We start from the raw sequence: 23,622 nt of genomic DNA on the forward strand, positions 1-23,622 counted from the left end.
TTTATCTCAGTGATTACGATACATAGTCAGACATTATTCATAGGTTGAAAGGGGTCCAATTGCTAAGTATATTTTCATTAATTGTCAAGTAGTCTGGGTCTGGTTTTGTGTTGCATTCACATCCAAACTTCCCACAGAAAGAAAAAAAAAAAAATAACACTTTTGAGAAGAACACGCTCGCTGCTCAAAGTAAGATGCCAAGGGATTATTGTCCCTCTGCCCCCACTTACAAAAAAATATAGTACAAATCACGTAGTCTCTGTCTCAGATTTCTCAGTTCTTAAGAAGCACTGACTGTGATGTGAACAGAGGCCCTCGAAGCTGTCTCTTACATCACACTGGATCAGTGCCCATCACCACCATCACTCCCTCTTTTTTGCTCTCCCCCATTGTTTAGGGATATTTTCAGCTCTTCCCTTTTTCCCTATATCTAATCAATTGCCCAGTCTTATGGTGATTCTATGTCCATGATCTATTTTGTATCCATCCCCTTCTCATTACCTCTTACCTGGACTATTAAAATAGAATGTAAATAAGCATTTTTTGAGGACCTGACATTATACTAAGCACTTTTACAAATATCTCATTTGATTCTTACAACAAAATGCTATTATTACCCCCATATTGTTGGTGAAGGAGTTGCTATTCTCTTCATTTTTCCAGGAGGAAACTGAGACAGAATGAGGTTAAGTGACTTGTCCAGTCACATAGCTAGTAACTGTGTGAGGCTTCCTGATTCCAGGTCTACACTCTACAAGATTAGACAGAGTACTAGTAACAGACTGCCTCAAATAGACCCCTAATTCAGTTCCTAGCTTTCAGCATCATTCTTCAACCCATCTTTCACACAGTTGTAAAATTCATCTTTCCAAAGGAAAAGTCTAAGTTATCATATTCCGGCTCAAGTACTTTTAGTGGTCTTCACTAAAAATGCAAACTCTTCAATTTGGCATGTAAATTCCTCCAAAATTTGGACTCTGCCCACTTTTCCATACTTTTTTTGTTACTTCCCTTTACAAACCTTTACATCCCAGTCAAATTGATCTTTTTTTGTTTGTTTGTTTCCCAACTCAGCATTACAAATCCTGCCTCTGTCTTTGCCTTAGCTGTTCTCAAGCCTTAAATCTCCATTTCTCCTCCTATATTCTGATCTCCCTGGTTATTAATATTCCCTGCTTCCTCAATTTTTTTTTGCTGCTAATTAACTGTTTGCATGTTCCTCAATAGAAAGTTTAGATTCTTCAGGGTAAGTCCTGTTTATCTTTGTATTGCATATCAAGGCTGAACACAGTGCTTTATACGTAGGTAGATTCTTAAATGCTGACTGAAATTAAATTCAAGTTTGCTGTTCAACTTACCCACTACGAGTCACCAGACATTGTCGGAGACCCAGCTTCCGAAAGATGTCCACCACTGTCTCCATGGGAGTGTGGTCAGTAACTGTGAAGGGGCTCAGGTTCAGAATGCGCCGCAGCTTCAGGGGATGGGGGCTATTCGCAGGCAATTCAGGGGGCTCTTCAGTGAAATACATGATGGAATTGCTCACGATCCCATCCTGTCGTTGTCTGGCATTTTCTAATCAATGAAAGCAAAAGGATGGTTAGAATAAAGAGCAAAAGGAAAAGAACTTCTATATTCTAAAATATTTATAATAGCTCTCTTTGTGATGGCAAAGAATTGGAAATTGCAGGGATGCCCATCAACTGAGGAAGGTTAAACAAGTTGTGTTATATGACCAAAGCAATACTAATGTGCTATAAGAAATAATGAGCTCAGTGTTTTAGGAAAACATGGATAGACTTGCAAGATATAATGAGTAAAATGAGCACAACTAAGAACTTTGCACACAGTAACAATAATATTGTTTTAAGAATAACTTTTAAGTGAATAACTTAATAAGTATTATAAATACAATAACTATAAAGAAAGAACTGATAAATAGAATTTGTGTATAGAATAATTTTACATATAAGCACACACCTATTTGTGTCTAATGGTAGACATCTCTAGGATAGGAGAGAAGGAAAAAAAAGGAAGGGAAGAAATTTATGTGAAAACTATTATATATTTAAAAGAAATAACAAGTTGTACATAATAGAAATGTAGTTTCATCCTTTTTATTATACTATGTTATAGAAATGCTTGATTCAATAAATAAAAATAAAATAAGTTTTTTTAAAAAAAGAACAGTCTCAAAAATGTAGTAGCAGCCCTTTTTGTAGTGGCAAGGAACTAGAAACTGAATGGATGTCTGTCGGTTGGAGAATGGCTGAATAAGTTGTGGTATATGAATGTAATGGAATATTATTGTTGTGTAAGAAATGATGAGCAGGCCGATTTCAGAGAAGCCTGCAGAGATTTACATAAACTGATACTAAGGGAGGTGAGTAGAACCAAGAGAACATTATATACAACAAGAAGATTATAATGATCAATTCTGATGGATGTGGCTGTTTTCAAAAATGAGCTGATTCAGGCCATTTCCAATAGATATTTGATGGAGACAGCCATTTGCATCTAGAGAGAGGACTGTGGAACTGAATGTGGATCACAACATATCATTTTTATCTTTTTGTTGTTGTTTGCTTGCATTATTTTTCTTATTTCTTTTCATTTTTTAATCTGATTTTCCTTGTGCTTTCTTGTGCAGCATGATAAATGTAGAAATATGTATAGCAGTATTGCACATGTTTAATATATATTGGATTATTTGCTGTCTAGGGGAGGAATGTAAAGGGAAAGAAGGGAGAAAAATTTGGAACAAAGTTTTGCAAAAGTGAATGTTGAAAACTATCTTTGTATGTATTTTGAAAATAAAAAGCTATTGTTAAAAAAAAAAAAAAAGAACAGTCTCAAGTGGTACACAGCTACTCTGCCTCAGTCTAGTAATTACAGAATTATGTATCAAGAGTTTACTATCTTTCAACAAATTAACATATACCAATCCCTTTACTGCAAAAATTTCATACTATCCTTGAAATCTCAACAACTAAATTGTATTGAGAGCAGAATATTATTATAAATTTCTGTTCAAGGTGCCACAATCTTATTAATCACTCAGATCCATAATTTTAGAGGTATCTTTAGCTTTTCCCTTTCCACCCATATCCCATCAGTTGCTCAGTATTATTAATTACTTCCTTGGTATTTTTTATATCCATACACTTCTCTCTACTCACAAAGCCACCCTTACTATTTAGTCTCTCATCACCTTTTACTTAGACAATTGAGTCAGCTAGATGGCAGAATGGATGGAGCCAAGAAACCTTTACTTCAAATCAAGCCTCTGATGTTTACTAGCTATGTGATTCTGGGTAAATCACTTAATCTGTTTGCCTCATTTTCCTAATTGTTAAATGGTCATAATAATATCATCTACCTCATAGGGTTGTTGTAAAGGTTAAAATAATATTTTAAAGGTATTTAGTATAGTGCTTTGCACATAGGAAGTGCTTATTAAATGCTTGTTTCCTTCCTTTCTACTTTCCCTCTTTCTACAATGGCCCAGATAAGACTATGATCTATAAAAATTTAAGAACAACATTTTAGTAAATGCAGCTATTTTGCTGCATTTTCTTGTAATCTCCAAATTACATAGATTCAAAGACTTTCAAAATATTGTATGGAGCCCTAATAGAAAAAAATCAAAACCACATGGGAATGAAATCCCCAGCATCCTGTATGAGGCTAGGATTATCCTAGAGATGCTTTCAGTGTACTTAGAGAAAATGAGATCCTCTCCCAATATTTTATTCAATTGCAAAAAAGCACTCTTTTTATATACCTACACAATATATAATATACCAAACATTAAAAAGAAGAGAATAATAGCAAGTTAGCAAATTTTTCCAAGAGCATTTCTATATGAACTGTACTGAAAAAGTAAGGAAAATTGGATATTTGTAATAAGAATAAGTTAAGGTTTACAAAGTACTTGTCACACATTATCTCATTTTAACTTGACAAAACTGGAAGGTAGTACAATTATTTTCCTCATTTTACAGAAGAGGAAACAGAGGCTGCCTTGCCCAAGCATTTAGTATCTGAAGCTGGGCTTGGACCTGGTTTTTCCTAACATCAAGTCCATCACTCTGGCCTTACATTTCTTTCCCTAGAGAACGTGCAACAGGGACAAACTGAACATTCTTAACAAGGCAGACTCTGTGATACAACTGCCACCACTGAGATCCAGAACATATGTCATCCTTTCAAAGTTTCTAAAGATGGATTTGATACAAGCTATTACTCCTTTGTGTGGGGCTGGATGATCCTGGTGTTCCCAATAAAGACAGCAGAAAGGTTCAAAAGTACCCAGTTACTCTTCATATTTAAAATATTTGTTAATTGCAAATTAATTTATAGTTTTCACAATGGGAATGTGAACTCTTTGTAGGATGAAAAGGCTGAGACTAGACTTGCCTTCACATTCAGAACTTTAAGTCTAAATGCACTTATCCCTAAGAGGAAAGAGAAATGTCTCAGGAAAGATCTTTTTTTTTTCTTTTTTGCTTTAAATTTTCATGTTTTTAAATGAGTCATTTCTTGGATTTTAAAATAATAATAGATTTTATTATTGTTATAATTATCATATTATTATTATATTACCCTATTTTATCATTATTATTATTATTATTATACTTATTATATTATTATTATAATTACCCTATTTTTTTTCTGCTGAGAACTTAGAGCTCATTAGAAACAGCTTAATGCAGTGCTGGATATCTAGGTTGAAAACTTTTTTTAGGTAAAAAAATGAAACAAATCTACTGATCTCAATAGATCTGTCTAGGACTAGTGAGTAGAAAAAGGTTAGATAAGATATATGGCAAAGTTTGCCCTAAGAATGTTTCCAGATCTGTTATAAATCTCTTTTCTTCTCATACACTAAGATACATCTATATTTCTGTTTGAAAGACTAAGACTAAAATAGTGTCCTCTGCAGATTTCATTATATTACACTACTCTAATGGAAAACTGGTAGCATTTGGGATCACACTGAGATAGGAGTGGAGACTAAGCCCTAGTTAAAATAGAAACATAAGGCTGGCTTGCAGAGCAAACGTCTTCAGATGATGGGGCCCACTATGGTTAACATCAAAAAGGATGAGATTCAATCAGAAATACACTGACAGGGATCCATCTTTTCAAAGGTATTGCATTGAATGCTTCTTTGCTGAATCAAGACTCTTCTCTTTTTTAGTGATTTTACAAAAAATGCTCAATGAAATTCTATTTGCTCCTATCTTCAGGCTGATGATTCTTCATCACATTGCATGTTTCTAGCTATTCCAAAAATGGCTCTTTAAAATTTTACTATACAGTCTAACCTGAAGCTTCAAACGTACAACAAATGTCGATCCAGAATTAATTTGTGGAATCAAATATTGAATGCAAACACGGATGAATTTTTAACAGTTTGTCGAGTTTCAAAAAACATATTTGAACTAGAACTGAGTCAACATACGTTAAATTACTGAATAAGAACCTTAAAATATTCTCCAAACTGAACCTGTTCTGAAGCGGATTTGAAACCTAATCTAATATGGAGTAAATAATATCTACCAAGATTTGGATAACCTAGTTCTCAGTTATCATGTTGAACAACATCCTGAAGGTACTCAATAAAAGATGTCTGACTGTTTACTGCCAAAAGGAAAGTATACACAAAATGGAATTGAGACAGTGCTGGTGATCACATAGTTTGTTCATTTTATTCTTCACATGTGAGTATTCTTCACTGCTTTCCAGAAAGACTTTGATATGGATCCTTGAAGTAGAAAATAAAGGCTTATCCAGAGATTGCAAATTATATCCAGAGCTGCTGAAGGGTCCAAGGGTGAGTGAACTAAAGAATAAGAAAGGATGGTAGGTTTTAAAAAAAAAAAAAAGTCAGTTCCCAGGTGCAACAGATAAAGCCCCAAAGTTAGAGCTTCCCATCTCATATGACCCATAAATTATATTTCAAATGCACCGGAAAGAGCTAATTTCTTAGAAAAAATACATTTTGGTGAGTGAAGAATATGGAACTAAGAGCTACCAATGTAGACAAGAGGCAGTTTCTGCTTTTGAATTCTGTTTTAACTTATGTAGAGAATTCTCCATCAAAGTCTTACACTATGCTCTCATTATGAAGTGAAGATGATATTAGGTTCTTAGAAACCATGCTAGAAGAGCAAACTGGAAAGACAAGTGATGGATTAGAAAGAATTATATTTCTATTACACAAAGGACCAGTCTAGCTAAGTTTAGGGAACTTCGTTTCTAGGCTGACTATACAAAGTCAATGTTAATATGAATTTTTCTAGTCATGGGAACTCTTGGAGACCATTTCATGCTCATAAAGAGTTTGTGACCTGCTTTAGTAGTGGAAATCACATACTACAAGTCTAAAATCCTTATCTGTCTCATTTTTTAACATGGCCTTCCATGAAGAAAGAGGAAATGAGAAGAAACTTAAGACTTTAAGGGCTCAGAATTTGTAGAAGAAAACATGTTGTGGATTTTCCTCCTCAAAGCTTTGACTAATAAATATACAATGTGCACATCTTTCATGTGGAAAAACAAACAGCAATCTTGTCTCTTAAAAACACTGAAGTCATCTGTTTAAATGGATGATGAAGATGTATTAGTTTGCATAAACAAAAAGACTCTCTATTAATATCTGGCCCACAAATACTAAACAGGTAGAGAATGCAATGTACAGTTTATACTCAGAACGTTGTTTTTGAGAGAGCCAAAGCACCAAAAAACCTAAAAAACAAAACCCTTCAAAAATTATCATTGGATGGCATTTAAAGATATATAGAATGAATAAAGTAGTATTATTAGTCATTCTTGTTTGTTACTCTAATTTTTTCCAGAGTGTTGGATTGATCTCAAGCAGTTTATTTAAAAGGATTCAGACTTAAACATGATCCAAGAAGGAAGGAGTTGACATTGTGGCTTTGTCAGCTCTCCTCTCTATTCTCATTTTGTTTACTTCATCTGAAAAACAGATGTGCCTAGCAAGAGAGTAGGGGGCCTGGAAGCCAGAAGATCTGAAATACAATCCTGAGTCTACCAGGGAACCTTTTAAAATGATATGTTTGCTACAATATTTGGAAAGTGAACTCCATTGTTTAAAAAAAGTCATTATTTTTCTTTATAGTTTATGCAATCATAAATAATAATAATGCTAGTACTAATGTGAACTTCATGTATACCACAAAGATGAAAATTAGCATATTCACTGACCATCATCCTATTTAGAACCTAAATTTCAAAGATTTAAAATTTGTTTGAAGAACATTTTATGCTTCCATATTGATTGAATCTGTCCTTTGTTGATGTGTATCAACTGTAGGACTTGTAAAATTGCCCATATAGCAAATACAAATGCAAGTATAACTTATTTTATTAATTGTTGATTGTATCTTGTAATATCAATTGATACAACTAATTATATAAATAATTGTTTTGAATATTTGAAATAGAAACAGAGTAATTCATGCATTTGTCATTGTATTTCCCTTATTCCTCAAGGAGGCCTTAACTAGAAAGTCACTTGTTGCAATACACCTATAAATTTATGTAGGACTTCCCAGAGAATTCAAAGTATAGTTCAATAAATAGAGGAAGTATGATATAATTATAACAGGGCTCTGATACATGCATAGACCCTATCAGCTTGCTCAGATGGTGTGTCTTCTTGCAGAAAATGCAAGACAGATGCTTTGGGGAGAATTGTTATGATATTTAAGGGAAGTGCTTTAGGGAGACTGTGGGATGTGTAGAATCCTGTAATTGGTTTTGGTTGGCTCACCACGTGGTTGGGAGATTTATTTATTTTTTTTGATTGGCTGTCAGCATCTTCAAAAAAGGTCTGAGTTCATTCTGGCAACAATCTCTTTTCGTTGCACTAGATGAGGGAACTGGGTGACCCTTTCTACATGACTACATGGCACAGGAAAGGGCCTTTGGCGGTTGAAATGATATAGCCCCAAGAAAAGGATTCAACCTGATCTTTTTGCTCATTCTTTTCTATTCGAGGGATATATAAGAATCTTCAACCATAAGAGAGAAAGCCACAGAGATCCAAGAGATGGAATCTAGGACAGATTTTGTAGCAAATTCAGCATCTATTAGCCAGAGATCAAAAAACGTTCTTCAAAAATGACCTCCTAGAAGGGAAGCAATAAACTGGGAAAATATTTTTACAGTCAAAGGTTCTGATAAAGGCCTCATTTCCAAAATATATAGAGAATTAACTCTAATTTATAAAAAATCAAGCCATTCTCCAATTGAAAAATGGTCAAAGGATATGAACAGACAATTCTCAGATGAAGAAATTGAAACTATTTCTAGTCATATGAAAAGATGCTCCAAGTCATTATTAATCAGAGAAATGCAAATTAAGACAACTCTAAGATACCACTACACACCTGTCAGATTGGCTAAGATGACAGGAAAAAATAATGATGATTGTTGGAGGGGATGTGGGAAAACTGGGACACTGATTCATTGTTGGTGGAGTTGTGAACTAATCCAACCATTTTGGAGAGTAGTTTGGAACTATGCTCAAAAAGTTATCAAACTGTGTATACCCTTTGATCCAGCAGTGTTACTACTGGGATTATATCCCAAAGAGATTATAAAGAAGGGAAAGGGACCTGTATGTGCACGAATGTTTGTGGCAGCCCTTTTGTAGTGGCTAGAAACTGAAACTGAATGGATGTCCATCAGTTGGAGAATGGCTGAATAAATTGTGGTATATGAAAATTATGGAATATTACTGTTCTGTAAGAAATGACCAACAGGATGATTTCAGAAAGGCCTGGAGAGACTTAACTAACTGATGCTAAGTGAAATGAGCAGGACCAGGAGATCATTATATACTTCAACAACAATACTAGATGATGACCAGTCCTGATGGATCAGGCCATCCTCAGCAACGAGATCAACCAAATCATTTCTAATGGAGCAGTAATGAACTGAACTAGCTATACCCAGAAAAAGAACTCTGGGAGATGACTAAAACCATTACATTGAATTCCCAGTCCCTATATTTATGCACACCTGCATCTTTGATTTCCTTCACAAGCTAATTGTACAATAATTCAGAGTCTGATTCTTTTTGTACAGCAAAATAATGTTTTGGTCATGTATACTTATTGTGTATCTAAGTTATATTTTAATATATTTAACATCTACTGGTCATCCTGCCATTTAGGGAGGGGTGGGGGGGTAAGAGGTGAAAAATTGGAACAAGAGGTTTGGCAATTGTTAATGCTGTAAAGTTACCCATGTATATATCCTGTAAATTAAAGGCTATTAAATAAAAAAAAAAAAAAAAAAAAAAAAATCAAGAGATCTACCTTCACATTACATGCCTGTTTCATACTGGCTTGTGATCTTGTGTAAATTATTTACATTCTTTGTTTCAAGATTCTAAATTTTAGAATAGGTACCAAGCCACATTGGTGGCAAGAGTTTCTTTGTCTAGGAGGTTCTTACACTAAAGAAATCACAGACTTTCTCTGTGATTAATTATATTAATTTTTTAAAATGCTGAATGTTCTGTCTTTGTGAGGGAACTCAATTTGGTCATGCTAAATTTGTTTCATGTTATATAGATTTAGTCTCCTTGAAGTAAGTCATTCTCATTTCCTCTCTCTCTCTCTCTCTCACTCTCGCTCTCTATCTGTGTGTGTGTGTGTGTGTGTCTTTCTCTCATGAATATTGTTCTATACCACTCTTTGCTGAATTTTTTTTCCTCCCTGATTTAGGTATTAAAACAAGTACATAATAGCAAAATAACTATTTGGACATTATATATATATTGTATTTAACTTATACTTTAACATATTTAACATGTATTGGTCTACCTACAATCTGGAGGAGGAGATGGAGGGAAGGAGGGGAAAAGTTGGAACAAAAGGTTTTGCAATTGTCAATGCTGAAAAATTACCCATGCATATATCTTGTAAATAAAAAGCTATAATAAAAAAGTAAAAAAAAAAAAAAATGACCTCCTGGTAAATGATTTCTCCAACAGTGATGCAATCATTGGAAACAATGCTATGTGGTTACTAAGCTAAGTTTTGGGCTTATTCCATCCAAAAAAAAAAAAAAAATGTGAGTTGCTATAGGGAAGGACACACCCTGCAGATTTGAGTGGAAATATTTGTAAGTTTGTTCTTTCTGACTTTAAGGTAAAAATTCCTCTGGAAAAGCTACATATTGAAAAATGGTTAAAAACAATTGCTCATCACTCACTCCTTAATAAAGAAGGGCTAGTATGGGCCCACGCTGATGGTCAGAGAAGAGAAATACCCCACAAAACCTTCAGGGAACCCAAGAACTTTATGGAGAAATATAGCTGTCCCACCCTGAGAGCATAGCCAGAGTACATACATAATAAAGAAAGAACATTCATATTGAAGTCAGAAATCCTGGAATCAAACCCTGACTCTGCTACTCATTACTTAATTACCTGAAACTTAATTACCTTCTCTAAGGCTAAATTTCCTCATCAGTAAAATGGGAGTACTCGATCTTTCCCATTCTAAGTTTTATGACTGTTATTTTGAAAAGGAAAGTCTGAACCAAAAACAGTATTTAATAAATATTAATTGATAAGATGATAACCCAAAGTCATACAAATCCCCAGTCATGTGAATCTACAAAGGAAAAAGAATCAAAAAAATAGCATGAATTAGAACTATAAAAATGCGTCAGAGATTTTGCAAGAGCTCTGCCTCAAAAAGTCTTTACAATAAGGATTTATATGTACAAAAATATCTATAGCAGCTTTTTTTATAGTGGGTGGCAAAAATTGAAAATTGAGAGAATGTTTATCAATTTGGAAACTGCTGACCAAGTTGTGCTATACAATTGTGATGGAATAATGTTGTGCTTTAAGTAATGTCAAGTAAAGTGATTTCAGAAAAACCTGGAAAGACTTAGATGAACTGATGTAAAGTGAAAAGAGTAGAACCAGGAGAGCATTGTACACAGTAACAGCAATATTGTTTGATGAAAGACTCAGTGAAGGAAGGAAGGAGGGAGAGGGAGAAAAAAGGATAGAGGAAGGGAGAAAGGAAGGAAAGGAAGGAAGGAAAGGAGGAAGGGAGGGAGGGGGAAAGAAGAGAGGGAAGAAGGAAGAGGAGAAGGGAGGGAGGAAGGAAGAGAGAGAGGAAAGGAAGGAGGAAGGGAGGAAAGGAAAAAGGAAGGAAAGAAGGAGAAAAGGAGGGAGGGAGAAAGGAAGGAAGGAGGGAGGAAGGGAGGAAAAGAGGGAGGAAGAGAGGAAGGGAAGAAGCAATAAGAAAGAAATTTACACAAAGGAAAGAGTTATACAATTTAATATTCCATCTGGTTACAGATGGTAACATTAAAGTTTTAGAAAGGGAGAAGAATGTGTCCTGTCCTATGATTTCACTGATAAAAGGAATTCCTAGTATGGAAATTTTCTTTAAGATCAAATATAAAGTCATCTGTTTATTTATTAAACCTGCCCATCTCCCAATCCTACTATTTTAATTTTCTCATATCTTATGCCCCACAATGTACTCTGCAATCCAGTGGTGCTGGTTTCCCTCCTATTCTTAGAACAAGAAAAGCCACATCTCAATTCCAAGCATTCTCACGGGTTGTTTCCCCTGCCTGGAATTCTTTCCCTCTTCGTCTCTACTCATGGTTTCCCTGGCTTTCCTCAAGCCTTAACTAAAATTCCAACTTCTACAAGAAGCTCTTTCCAGTCCTCCATATGTCTAGTGCCTTACCTCTACTATTACTCTCAATTTATCCAGTATAGCTCTTATATGGACAAAGTTGTTTGCATATTATCTCCCCCCATTAGACTGAGAGCTCATAAAGAGTAGAAATTGCCATATGGTATTCTTTGTCTCCCTGGTACTTAGCATAGTGTTTGGCACATAGCAGGCACTTAAAAGTTTATTGACTGCACGGTTCCACTGTTGCATACTGACATACTGACTACTCATCTATAACTTTTATTTTTAGAAAGCTGCCTGGGTTTACTAAGCAGTTGCCTGGGATCACACATCGATATGGGTCATAGGCAGGACTGGAAACGATGGATCCAGTATGTATGTATGTACTGGTATGTAGTAAAAAGCCTAGCAAACCCAAAATGAACAGTGTTAGGCACATAGCAGTGTTCATTGACATTTGTTAATGTGAATTACATAATCTTTGAAATGAAGCAAATGAAAACAAAAATTCTAACTGATCTTGAATAAGCTGTCGGATTTGGTCTGCTCTGAACATAATAAATATTTATTGAACGAATAATGATTATATTGATAATGAGCTAACACAGCAACACAACTCACCAGTATAAATAACCAAAAAAATTTTCTCTATAAATTGTGCATAATTATTGCAAGTGTAATGTATAATTTATAGTTTTATGAGGTAACTAGCTGGCATAGTGAATAGTGTACCCAACCTGCAATCAGGAAGATACATCTTCCTGAATTCAAAACTAGCCTCAGATACTCACTAGCTGTGACTCTGGGCAAGTCACTTAATCTTGTTTGCCTCAGTTTTCTCATCTGTAAAATGGGCTGGAGAAGGAAATGGCAAACTACTCTGGTTCTTTGCCAAGAAAACACCAAATGGAATCACAAAGTGATGGACACAACTGAAATAACTGTGTTGGATTTGAAGCTAGAGAAATTCTGATGTCATTTATTAGTGACAATTTAAAACCTTCATTATAACATGTGAAAAAACCTATGGGAGAAAGAAATTTGTATATCTGAGAAACAATTTATTGTCATGGCTGGTCCAAGATTTGGGAAAACTGAGGCTCAAGTCTTTCCTGCAGTCCATACTAGCACTGTGATCATGAGTGAATCATTTTTCAGCATCCTCGACCAAGGGCTTTTTAAACTTTTTTTTCACTATCTCTGAGAAATTTTTATGCAACCTTAGGTAGCATATATAATATAGATATATAGATAGGTATATATATCCAGTAGGTATATAAAATAGATATACAAATCAAACATTTATTAATAATCAATCACAATTTCATGACCTCCACATTCATTTACAAGACCATCAGGTCATCAAGTCACAACCCACAGTTTAAGAAGCTTTGGGATCTAGACAACCTTCTAAAAAAAAAAAAGTTACCAGTGAGTTGCTGACCTGCATCCTTAAAAGTTATTTCTCCCTAGAAATTCCTTATATGGTAAAATAACAGATCCAAAATACCGTCGGACCAAAAACTACAATCTCTTTGACTTGCTCCCCCCTAACAAGGTTCTCTCCTTTTTTTTTTAAGTCTCCTGAGAAGATAACTGCAACCTTCCTTATCTCCAGAAGCCTCTTTTCTCCCCCTTGAAAAAAAGATACCACTTCCTAGTGTTTCAAGTCAGGATACTTAGCATAATTTCTATATTCTACAATTTAAGAACTTTTTTCTTGTCCATTTTAAATTCAATTTAACAAACATTAAGATTTTAGTGCACAAGGCACTATGCTAGATGCTAATGAAACAAAGTCCCATCCCAAAGTATCTTACACTTGACTGGCAGAAGACAACAAAAGTACAGATAAGCATAATAAAAAGAAAAGAGAAAATGCTAGCAATTGGAAGATAAGAAATGGTTTTATGCCATTTCTAGTCATATGAAAAAATGTTCTAAATTTGGTCAGAGAAATGCAAATTATAAGGCAACTCTTAAGTACCAATACACACTTCTCAGACTGGCTAAGATGACAGGAAAAGATAAAGTGGAATGTTGGAGGGGATGAACTGGGACACTGATACATTCATTGTTGGTGGAATTGTGAACGGATCCAACTATTCTGGAGAGCAATTTGGAACTACATTCAAAAAGTAATCAAACTGCACATACCCTTTGATCCAGCAGTGTTTCTACTGGGATTATATCCCAAAGAGATCTTAAAGGAGGGAAAGGGACCTGTATGTGCAAAAATGTTTATGGCAGCCTTTTTTGTAGTGGCCAGAAACTGGAAACTGAGTGGATGCCCATCAATTGGAGAATGGCTGAATTAATTATGGCATATGAATGTTATGGAATATTATTGTTCTGTAAGAAACGACCAACAGGATGATTTCAGAGAGGCCTGGAGAGACTTGCATGAAATCATGCTTAGTGAAATGAGCAGAACCAGGAGATCATTGTACATGTCAATAGCAAGATTGTGTGATGATCAATTCTGATGGACTGTGGCTCTCTTCAACAATGAGAGGATTCAGGCCAGTTTCAATGGTCTTGTGATGAAGAGAGCCAGAGAGAGGACTGTACTGTGTGTGGATCAGAATATACCATTTTCATTCTTTTTGTTGTTGTTTGCTTGCATTTTGCTTTCTTTCTCATTTTTTCCCTTTTTGATCTGATTTTTCTTGTGCAGCAAGATAACTGTATAAATAGGTATAGAAGAACTGCACATGTTTAACACATATTGGATTACTTAGGGAAGGGGATGGTGGAAGGGAGGGAGAAAAATTTAGAATACAAAGTTTTGCAAGAGTTAATGTTGAAAACTATCTATGCATGTGTTTTGAAAATAAAAAGCTTTATTTAATAAAAAAAAAAAAAAAAGAAAAGAAAAGAAATGGTTTTATGGAAGGTATGGCACCTGAACAGAAGGAAGGATGATAAATACTCTAACAGAGTGATAAAGGAGAACATTCTAGGCAGGAAAGATGAAATATGTGTAGACACCAATTTATTTAATTACTAAGCTCAAAAGCTTTTAAATGTAATTGGGGGGAAATTTTTTTTAATTGTAAGAACAACTTTGAACAAGTTGGGGGACGCTAGTATTTTGGTCTATACCAAAAACTAGCTTTCAAAAACAAGGAAATGATAGATTCCCCTCTATTCTGCCCTGGTCAGATGATCTGTGATCATCATCACAGATGTGATATTAGGTTCAGATTTAGGTACTATAGTTTGAACAGGACATTGATAATCTGGAGAGTTGTCCAGTTTAGTGAAGGGATTTGAAACATGTCTTACGAAGATCGGTTGAAAGCACTGGAAATATTTAATCTAAAGAAAAAAAGATTCAGAATGTGGGGGAAAACATAAAATCTGTTTTGCAGAATTGGAAGAGATATTTTAAAGTAGCTAGGAAAAACAATGGATAAAGCCCTGACCTTGGAGTCAGGAACATCTGAATTCAAATCCAGCTTGATCTTGGACAAGTTCAATAATAACTATTTGCCTCTGTTTCCTTACCTGTAAAATGAAAATAATAATACCTTCCTCAAAGGGTTATTGTGTAAGGATTCAATGGGATATTTGTAAAGCACTTAGCACCATAGTAGGTGCTATAAAGGCTTATTCTTTTCCTTTCCTTCTTTAAGATGTGGAAAAGGAATAAGATTTAGTTTGTTGGGAACACCAGGAAAAACTAAAGTGGAAGGGAGGTAATGGGTTACCTCAGTGAATCAATCAGTGAAGATTTTCCAACAAATGCTAAAAGACCACTTAGCATACCTGTTGTAAGTAAAGGATTCTTTTTTTCTGAAGTGGGTTTGACTATTGGATTTCTGAGGTCCCTTCAAACTCTAAAATTCTACCATTCTGATCCTATTCCTACAATCTAAAAAGACATACAGTTCCACCAACGTAAAAGATTAATTTCCTCCTTTATACGTGGAGAGGCAGACTTTTCCTGTCTCTCTCTACTTGTCTAAGACAAGCATCTCTAATTGCTCAAGGGTAAATACTACTACTCCCTTTCCCCTAGGTTATTACCTGTCTGATTGAAAGCATAAAGACATTGTTTACATTTACTTTTTTGTCTACAGACATTCCAAACATTACTACCTAGACAGCTATCAGTTCATAAACCTAAATTCCTTCTCTAATAATTTGATGACAATTACTATTTACCATTTGATTACAGAAATGTGTTTGAGCAGTAATTAGCCAGTAGTTTCTATGCAGGTGCCTGTTCAGCTAGACAATGGGTAGTTGATTCATTGACATAATTATTTCAGTGAGGTTTTTCAAATTGTACCTTTGGTTTAAAAGTCCTTAGAGAGATTATATATTTAAAAGGGACATGTGATTAAAATATTTAAAAACAAACAAGCCTAGGCTCCATTTAAAGAGAACAGAATTACAATGCAATTCTATACTTATCTCTAACATATAAAAAAAAGATATCCCAAATATATAAGCAAATATAATCTTTGGTGAGAAAAGCACTATGGTTTCTGTCAGATGAAATTATGTCTGACATCACGGTCCAAGAGAGTTAGGTAAGGGGAAACTTAGTGGATACGCTTTTATTAAGATTTTCAAAAAGCTTTTTTAGTTGAATCACCATGGATTTGAGAGAACAGTTTTTAAATAAGGATAAGAAAGTAGCATACAGATAAGAAACAGAGTGTAAATTTAAAAAAGGATTTCTCCAGTCAGAGAAATAGAATTGTAAAATCCACCAGGGATGGTCTGGGACTAGTCTATGGAACATTTTTATATATCATACTAAAGGGAGAATATATAGGCAGTTATCCAAGTTGTGCAGATGACACTAAGCTTTCACAGATAGTAAAGTGCTAAGCTGAGAAGAATAAAACAATAGAATGATCTTATAAAATGCCAAATGTACTAGGAAAATGGCAGTTTAGTTTCAGTCCAGGCTTTTGTTATGTTATGTTATATCATATCATATTATATTATGTATGTTATAATACTCATGTCTTATATTCCTAACATAAAGCAATCTGTCCCATTATGGATGGAAATATAAATAGTTCCTAGAAAAGGTCAGGTTATCAACCATAATATAGTCATGATCAGTCAATAGATTCATGATGCCATGGAATTAAATTCATTATTTCTACCTGGAGGATCTTCAAATTCTGGCTCAGCTAAGATATTGAATCTTAAGATTTGCAAAGCATTTTTTCAAATATTAGCTCATTTACCACAACAACACTAGGATCTAAGTGCTATTATCATTCCAGTTTTTACAGATGAAGAAACTGAGGCAGAGAGCAGTTAAATGAGTTGCCCAGAGTCACAGAGCTAAGTGTCTGAAACTATATTTGATCCTGGTTCTTTCTGACTCCAGGTCCAGAAATCTATTTACTGTTGTAGTAAATCTGCCTTGCTGTTATTTCACCCTTCTCAGACTTAATTTTCTCATCTATAAAATAAATTCATTGAACAAAATGTTCTCTAAGGTCCCTTCCAGGGTTCAATCTATGGTTCTATAAATCCAGTGCCAGTAATCATCAGGAAAAGAATTAGAAATAGCAAAAGAGAAGACATTCTTCTCTTGTATATATATATATATATATATATATATATATATATATATATATATATATATATATAAAACAAGCTCTGCTTGACAGCCCCCGATGAAAAAATAAATCTGGAAAAGACCAAGGGAAAGTAATTAAATTGGCCAAAAATCTATAGGTGCTCTTATGTGAGAGTGGAATAACAAAAAACGAGGCCTTTATAAACCAGAAAGAAACTAAGAGGAAACCAAAAATTCATAGCCTCATTTTACCTTTCTGAAACTCAGTTAACCCAAGAAGAATTATCTGACTCTTCTTTGAAGAAATCATTCATCCTTCATGTATTAAAATAGTTGCTGTTGGTTCAGTCATTTCAGTTGTGTCTGTGACCCCTTTGGAGGTTTTCTTGGCCCCCAAGTGGTTTGCCATTTCCTTCTCCAGCTCATTTTACAGATGAGAAAACTGAGGCAGATAGGATTAAGTAATTTTCCCAGGGTCACACAGCTAGTAAGTGTCTAAGGTGAAATTTGAAGTCTAGAAAAGGAATCTTCCTGATTCCAGGGTTGATGCTCTATCTACTGTGCTACCTAGCTGCTCAATTCGTTTAAATTATATTTTATTCAAAAGATTTTTTATATCTTGAATTTAAGTTGTATCTGCATAAGAAATATTACAGTGTCTGCTAGAAATATTTATTATTGTAAAATATGAAGCCTGACAGTGTTCAGTCCTTTTTAAAATATTCTTGTAAAAAATCTTCTTAAAACCTTGAAAATTAATTGTATTCCCCTAAAAAAAAAAAAAAAGATTTTATTCTATATTGAACTTTGTTCAAAAGATAGTTCTCTTACTCAAAGCATGTGATTTTAAAGTTTTATGACTTTTGTGTAGAAATCTAAAAGATATTATCCCTTATTAAGTCAGCAGATTTGAAAACTTTTATCAGAATACCGTTATTAAATGCTTCTGGTCTTATGCTAAAAGAAAATCCTCTTATAGACTATTTCCTCAGATAAAAAGTAAAGTATATAACAGAACATAAGATAATCAAGCTCATTTCAAACTTGATAAACACAATTAACAAAATACATCTAGTCTATGTACAAGCAATTCCTAGTTTAAAATTCAGGCTGTATCCTAAAAGCTCAATTGTAAATGGATCACTTAGGACTGAGAGCACATTATCTGAAGAAATAATGCTACATACATGACTAGTGATCTCTTAATTGCCAAATCTAAGAGTCTTTTCTCAATCCTCATCCTTCTTGCCCAGTCCAAATTAGCCTTTGATGCGGCTGGTCACCCTCTCCTCCAGTCCCCTTTCAGTTTTTTTGATTTTATCTCTCATTCTTCCTCCCAATAGGCAAGCTCTCATCTTATTTTTTGCAGGCCCAGGCTACCGATTCATAACGACATCCAAATCATGCCTTGACAATATGTCCTCCTTTCCAGCTTCCTTTTTATGTATTTTCTTTCCTCTGTTAGAATGCTTCCAATGGATGTTCCCATGGAGCAGGAATTGTCTTAAATTTGTATTCTGAATGCTTGGCACAGTACCTGACATACAGTAACTGCTTAAAAAAATGTTCTATCTATTTTTTGACAAATTGATAAAACAGATAAGCTATAGATTAACCACTGTTAGATTACTATAGATAATATATATATACCACATTTATATATATAATTATAACATATATATAATATATATGAATATATAGGTAATATAGATACTATATTAGATAATTTACTGTATAGATTAACTACAAATCCTATCCTGAAATTGACAGTGGGGAGTACAAAAAAGGGAGTGGAAAGAGGAAAAAGACTCATTTCCTCAATTTAATGTTTGTCCTACACAGTTTTCCATCTCTATTTCTATCCATTCCTTTATCTATTGATAAGTTGATAAAATAGATAAATATAAATTATTTTATTTATATTCTAAAATTTTGGGACTGCTGCTATAGATTAACTACTATTAGATTACTATAGATAATATATAGATACCATATTATATATTTATATATAATTGTATTACATCTAATATAATTATATATTTTATATGATATATAAGTATGTAATTATAATATATATGAATATAATACATGTGTAAATATATGTATATATATATATATATATATATATATATATATATATATATATATAATAGAGATACTTATATTAGATAATTTATTGTATAGATTAACTACAAATCCCTATCCAGAAACTGACAGTGGGGAGTACAGGAATAGAGGGGAAGGAGGAGGAAGATTCATTTCCTAAATTTAATGTTTGTCTCACACATTTTTCTGTCTTTATTTCTATCCATTCATTTATCTATTGATAAATTGATAAAATAGATAAATAAAATTATTTTATTTATATTTTTAAAGTTTGGGGGCTACTGCTATAGATTAATTACTATTAGATTACTATAAATAATATATAGATGCCATATTTTATATATAAATATATACAGAACATCTATAACAGCTATAATATATATGAATATATGTGTAAAAAATAATATAGATAGTATATTAGATAATTTATTATATAGATTAACTACAAATCCTCTCCTGAAGTTGACAGTGGGGAATACAGGAAGGGAGGGGAAAGAGGAGGAAGACTTATTTCCTGAGTTTAATGTTTGCCCTACACATTTTTCCATCTCTATTTCTTTAACTGTCTCTCATCTCCTACTGCCACTCTCCTCAAGGACCCAAATATTTTGATAGTGCCTTAATCACCCAGCACACTTCTCTGCTCATCAAAATTCACATTCTTCCAGTAAAAATAGGTATTAAATGGGAAAAAACACAGCTTAATTCATGCAAATGAATTAATATTATATTGTATTATCAGAAGACCACCTTTGTTTAGACATATAAACTTCTATTTCTTTTAATCTAAGATTATGAAACAAAATAAAATAAAAATAATCATGGAAAGTGGGTAAAGGACATAGGAAAGAGCACATATCTAGAAGTAAGTGGTCCCTGATTTTAATAGATTCTTCCCTTCCTTTACTTATGAACTAATCTGATGGGATGATGGGGCCGGACAAGGAGAGGGATTTGGAGCAGAAATTTAATACATGGGTCATTTTAAAGGGAGGTATTGATAAATCAGCCATTAAGTAAATTAAGTCTTGAACTTGAACAAGTTTTTCCAAGTCTTGGTTTATCATTGTTCATTACTTACAAATTATTAATTTTTCACATTTCATTTTATGTTAACATCACTATTAGCATCTTAGTAAATATTATTCTCTTTACTCACTTATGGCAAGAATGAGTTCTCTTCTCTGGGCAAAGCCAATGAGGCGTTCTGAGTCTTTGGAAACCACCACAGGGAAGCCATTATAATCTGTTTCTTTAATCAGTGTCTCCACGTCCTCCACTGTCATGCTGTCTTGAGTGAGCACGGAAAGTGGCGGCTCCCCGCGCCGGGGCCTCATGACATCAGTTGCCAGTGTCCTGTGAGTGAATTCATCCTTCACGTCTAGAAATGGGTAACCATTTAAGTGGATGTGTGCCTCATAGATTCCCTCTTTTCCAAAAGCATCTGCTACCCACTTGCTCGTCACGGCGGCTGCCATTAGCGGTACAATGTACTCCAGACCTCCTGTTAACTCAAACATGATCACCACCAAGGAAACAGTCATTCGGGTAACTCCACCTGCAAAGAAAAGGAAATCTAGTCAGGCTCCAAGGTTTCAAAGGAACTAACTTATTTAGGCTGGTCTAGCCAATCTTCTCCATTTTGTATATGAGAAAATAAGAACCTGAAAAATAGTGATGGTTCCCAGTATCACAGGATTCAAATTCAGATTTTCTGGCTCCAAATACAATATTCTTTCCACCATATTATGTTACCTCCACCTCAAGGAGTCAATTCCCATATTAACACAACGGTATGGAATTGTGCAGCAATCTACAAAAATTATATATACTAGACGACTGCTTGGTGTACAGGATAAAATTCTGAACTTGAATTCAGTAAGACCTAGTTTTAAATCTTGTCCATCATTTACTGGATTTCCTCATTTGTCAATAGGAATAATAGCATCTTTGATTGTTACTTCATAGAATCATTGTGAAATTGAAATTATATCATGTATAAAAACTAAAATGCAATATTGCTGTTCTTCAGTCATTTCAGTTATGTCCAACTCTTAATGATTTCATTTATTTCATGGGATTATGATGAAACTGAAATTAGATCATGTATAAAAGCTAAAATGCAATATTGTTGTTTTTCAGTCATTTCAGTCATGTCCAATTCTTCATGACCCCATTTGAGGTTTTCTTGGCAAAGATACTGGAATGGTTTTGCCATTTCCTTCTCCAGCTCATTTTAAAGATAGGGCAACTGAGGCAATCAGGCTTAAGTGACTTGTTCAAAGTCACAAAGCCACCATATTTGAACTCAGAAAGATGTCTTCCTGACTAGATCTGGTACTCTATCCAGTGCCTCACCTAGCAGCCTAAAAATGCAATATACATATCAGTCATTATTACAATATATAACAAAGAAAAGACTACTTATTCTAGTGAAATCCTGCCCAGTTCTCTGATTAAGGGCCTTCAGTTTGGGAGAGAAATAAGTTTTCTCAAATTGAGTCACTGAACTCATTCTTCACCACTTAACTATACAGGTTATCTAGGGAGCTAAGTCATTGTCCCAAATCTGAGAAATCGTACACAAGGACGAAAGGACTTTCTGGTTAGTGTTTCTTTTTATTTTTATTTTTATTTTCAAAACATATGCAAGGATAATTTTTCAACAATGACCCTTGCAAAACTTTATGTTCCAATTTTCCTCCCCTTCCTCCATCCTCTCCCCTAGGTGGCAAGTAATCCAAGATACACACACACACACACACACACACACATACATATACATATTAGTGTTGTTGATGTATGAACTATAAAGGTTTCTGATGTAACAAACTGGAATTCATCCCCTCATAACTGGAATAAGCTGAGTAATGTCAATGACCAATGTATATTCATCTACTCAATCTCTCCCTCCATCCCCTGGGAATTTTGTTCCTTGGCATTCTTTAAAAAATTGAAATTATTAGTCTTTTAATGTAAGGATACTGATAACTCCTTAATAGATTCCACTACCATCCCTTAAGGATCAATAGTATATTAATAAAACTAATGTGACCCAACATTAACTTCATGCTGTATTATTAACCAGGAGTAATGGTACTAACAGCAGCAATAGTAGTAATAAACCATATTTATATAATACTTTAATATAGCTTTTAACAAATGAATAAAAAAGACTAAGCTCCTCAGACTCCAAATCTAGCTTATTTTGCCCTGTATCATACTTTTCTATTAAGTATTTACTTTTGTGCAAGGTATTTGCACAGCACTTAGGAATTTAAAAAATTAATTGACAGGTCCAGCTTAAAGCACTTATAATCTAATTGGGAAGAGAAAGGATAAAACATGTTCACCAACTATGTATTAAGAAAATTCAGAATATAATTAAGTATACAAGAGATGACAGAATGGCAAGAGAAATTCAAGAAAGAGTTCATTTCCAGCAAAAGGGAGGAGAGGAGGAAAGCAAGGACCACTTTATAAAGTAGATTAAACTTGAGCTGGGCCTTGAAGGAAGAAAGGGATTTCAACAGGAGATACAGGGGAAGGCCATTCTAGCAAATGTAATCAATACCTAAAAATAAAAAGAGGTTAAAAAAAATGTCAAGACAAAATGTTGTTTTTCAGTTGTATTGAATTATTTATGACCATATTTGGGGTTTTCTTGGCAAAGTTACTGGGGTGGTTTGCCATTTCCTTCACCAGTCAATTTTACAGATGAGGAAACCAAAGCAAACAGGGTTAAGTGAAGTGACTTGTGCAGGATCACACAGCCAACAAGTGGCTAAGTCCAGACTGGATTCAGGAAATGAATCTTCCAGAGTCCAGGTCCAGCACTCTTCCTACTGTTCCACCTTGCTGCCCCAGGACAAAATAATGAAGTGGCAAACAGATCACTTTAGCTGGTATACACTAGCTACATGAAATGGAACATGAAGTAATTGTAGAAAGCCAGGTTGGCAAGAAAGCATTGTACATACTAACAAGAAGATTATGTTAAGATCAACTGTGATGTACTTAGTTCTTTTTAATAATGAGATGATTCAGGGCAATTCCAATAGACTTAAGATGGAGAGAGCCATCACTTCCAGAGAGAGGATTATGGAGAATGAATGTGGATCAAAGTACTCTACATCCTACTTTCAACTTTTTTTGCCTTCTCTTTCTCATGTTTTTTCCCCCTTTTGATCTGATTTTTCTTATGAAACATGATAAATATGTAAATATGTTTAGGAGAACTGTACATGT

The 23,622-nt window shown here is 34.1% G+C and overlaps 1 protein-coding gene across 2 annotated transcripts in view; it reads right to left on the reverse strand.

Moving 5' to 3' along the window:
- CLCN4 (chloride voltage-gated channel 4) overlaps positions 1 to 23,622 on the reverse strand; it is a 105,807-nt gene that overhangs the window by 18,706 nt on the left and 63,479 nt on the right. For both annotated transcript variants that reach the window (XM_003765589.3, XM_031959007.1), the window contains 2 exons: positions 20,534 to 20,932; positions 1,359 to 1,575 (listed from right to left, as the gene is read on the reverse strand). In XM_003765589.3, the coding sequence (XP_003765637.1) occupies positions 1,359 to 1,575; positions 20,534 to 20,932 (616 nt within the window). The remainder of the gene's footprint in view (positions 1 to 1,358; positions 1,576 to 20,533; positions 20,933 to 23,622) is intronic.

Source organism: Sarcophilus harrisii, chromosome 3 (assembly GCF_902635505.1).
Source record: "Sarcophilus harrisii chromosome 3, mSarHar1.11, whole genome shotgun sequence".
In the NCBI taxonomy this organism is placed as follows: domain Eukaryota; kingdom Metazoa; phylum Chordata; class Mammalia; order Dasyuromorphia; family Dasyuridae; genus Sarcophilus; species Sarcophilus harrisii.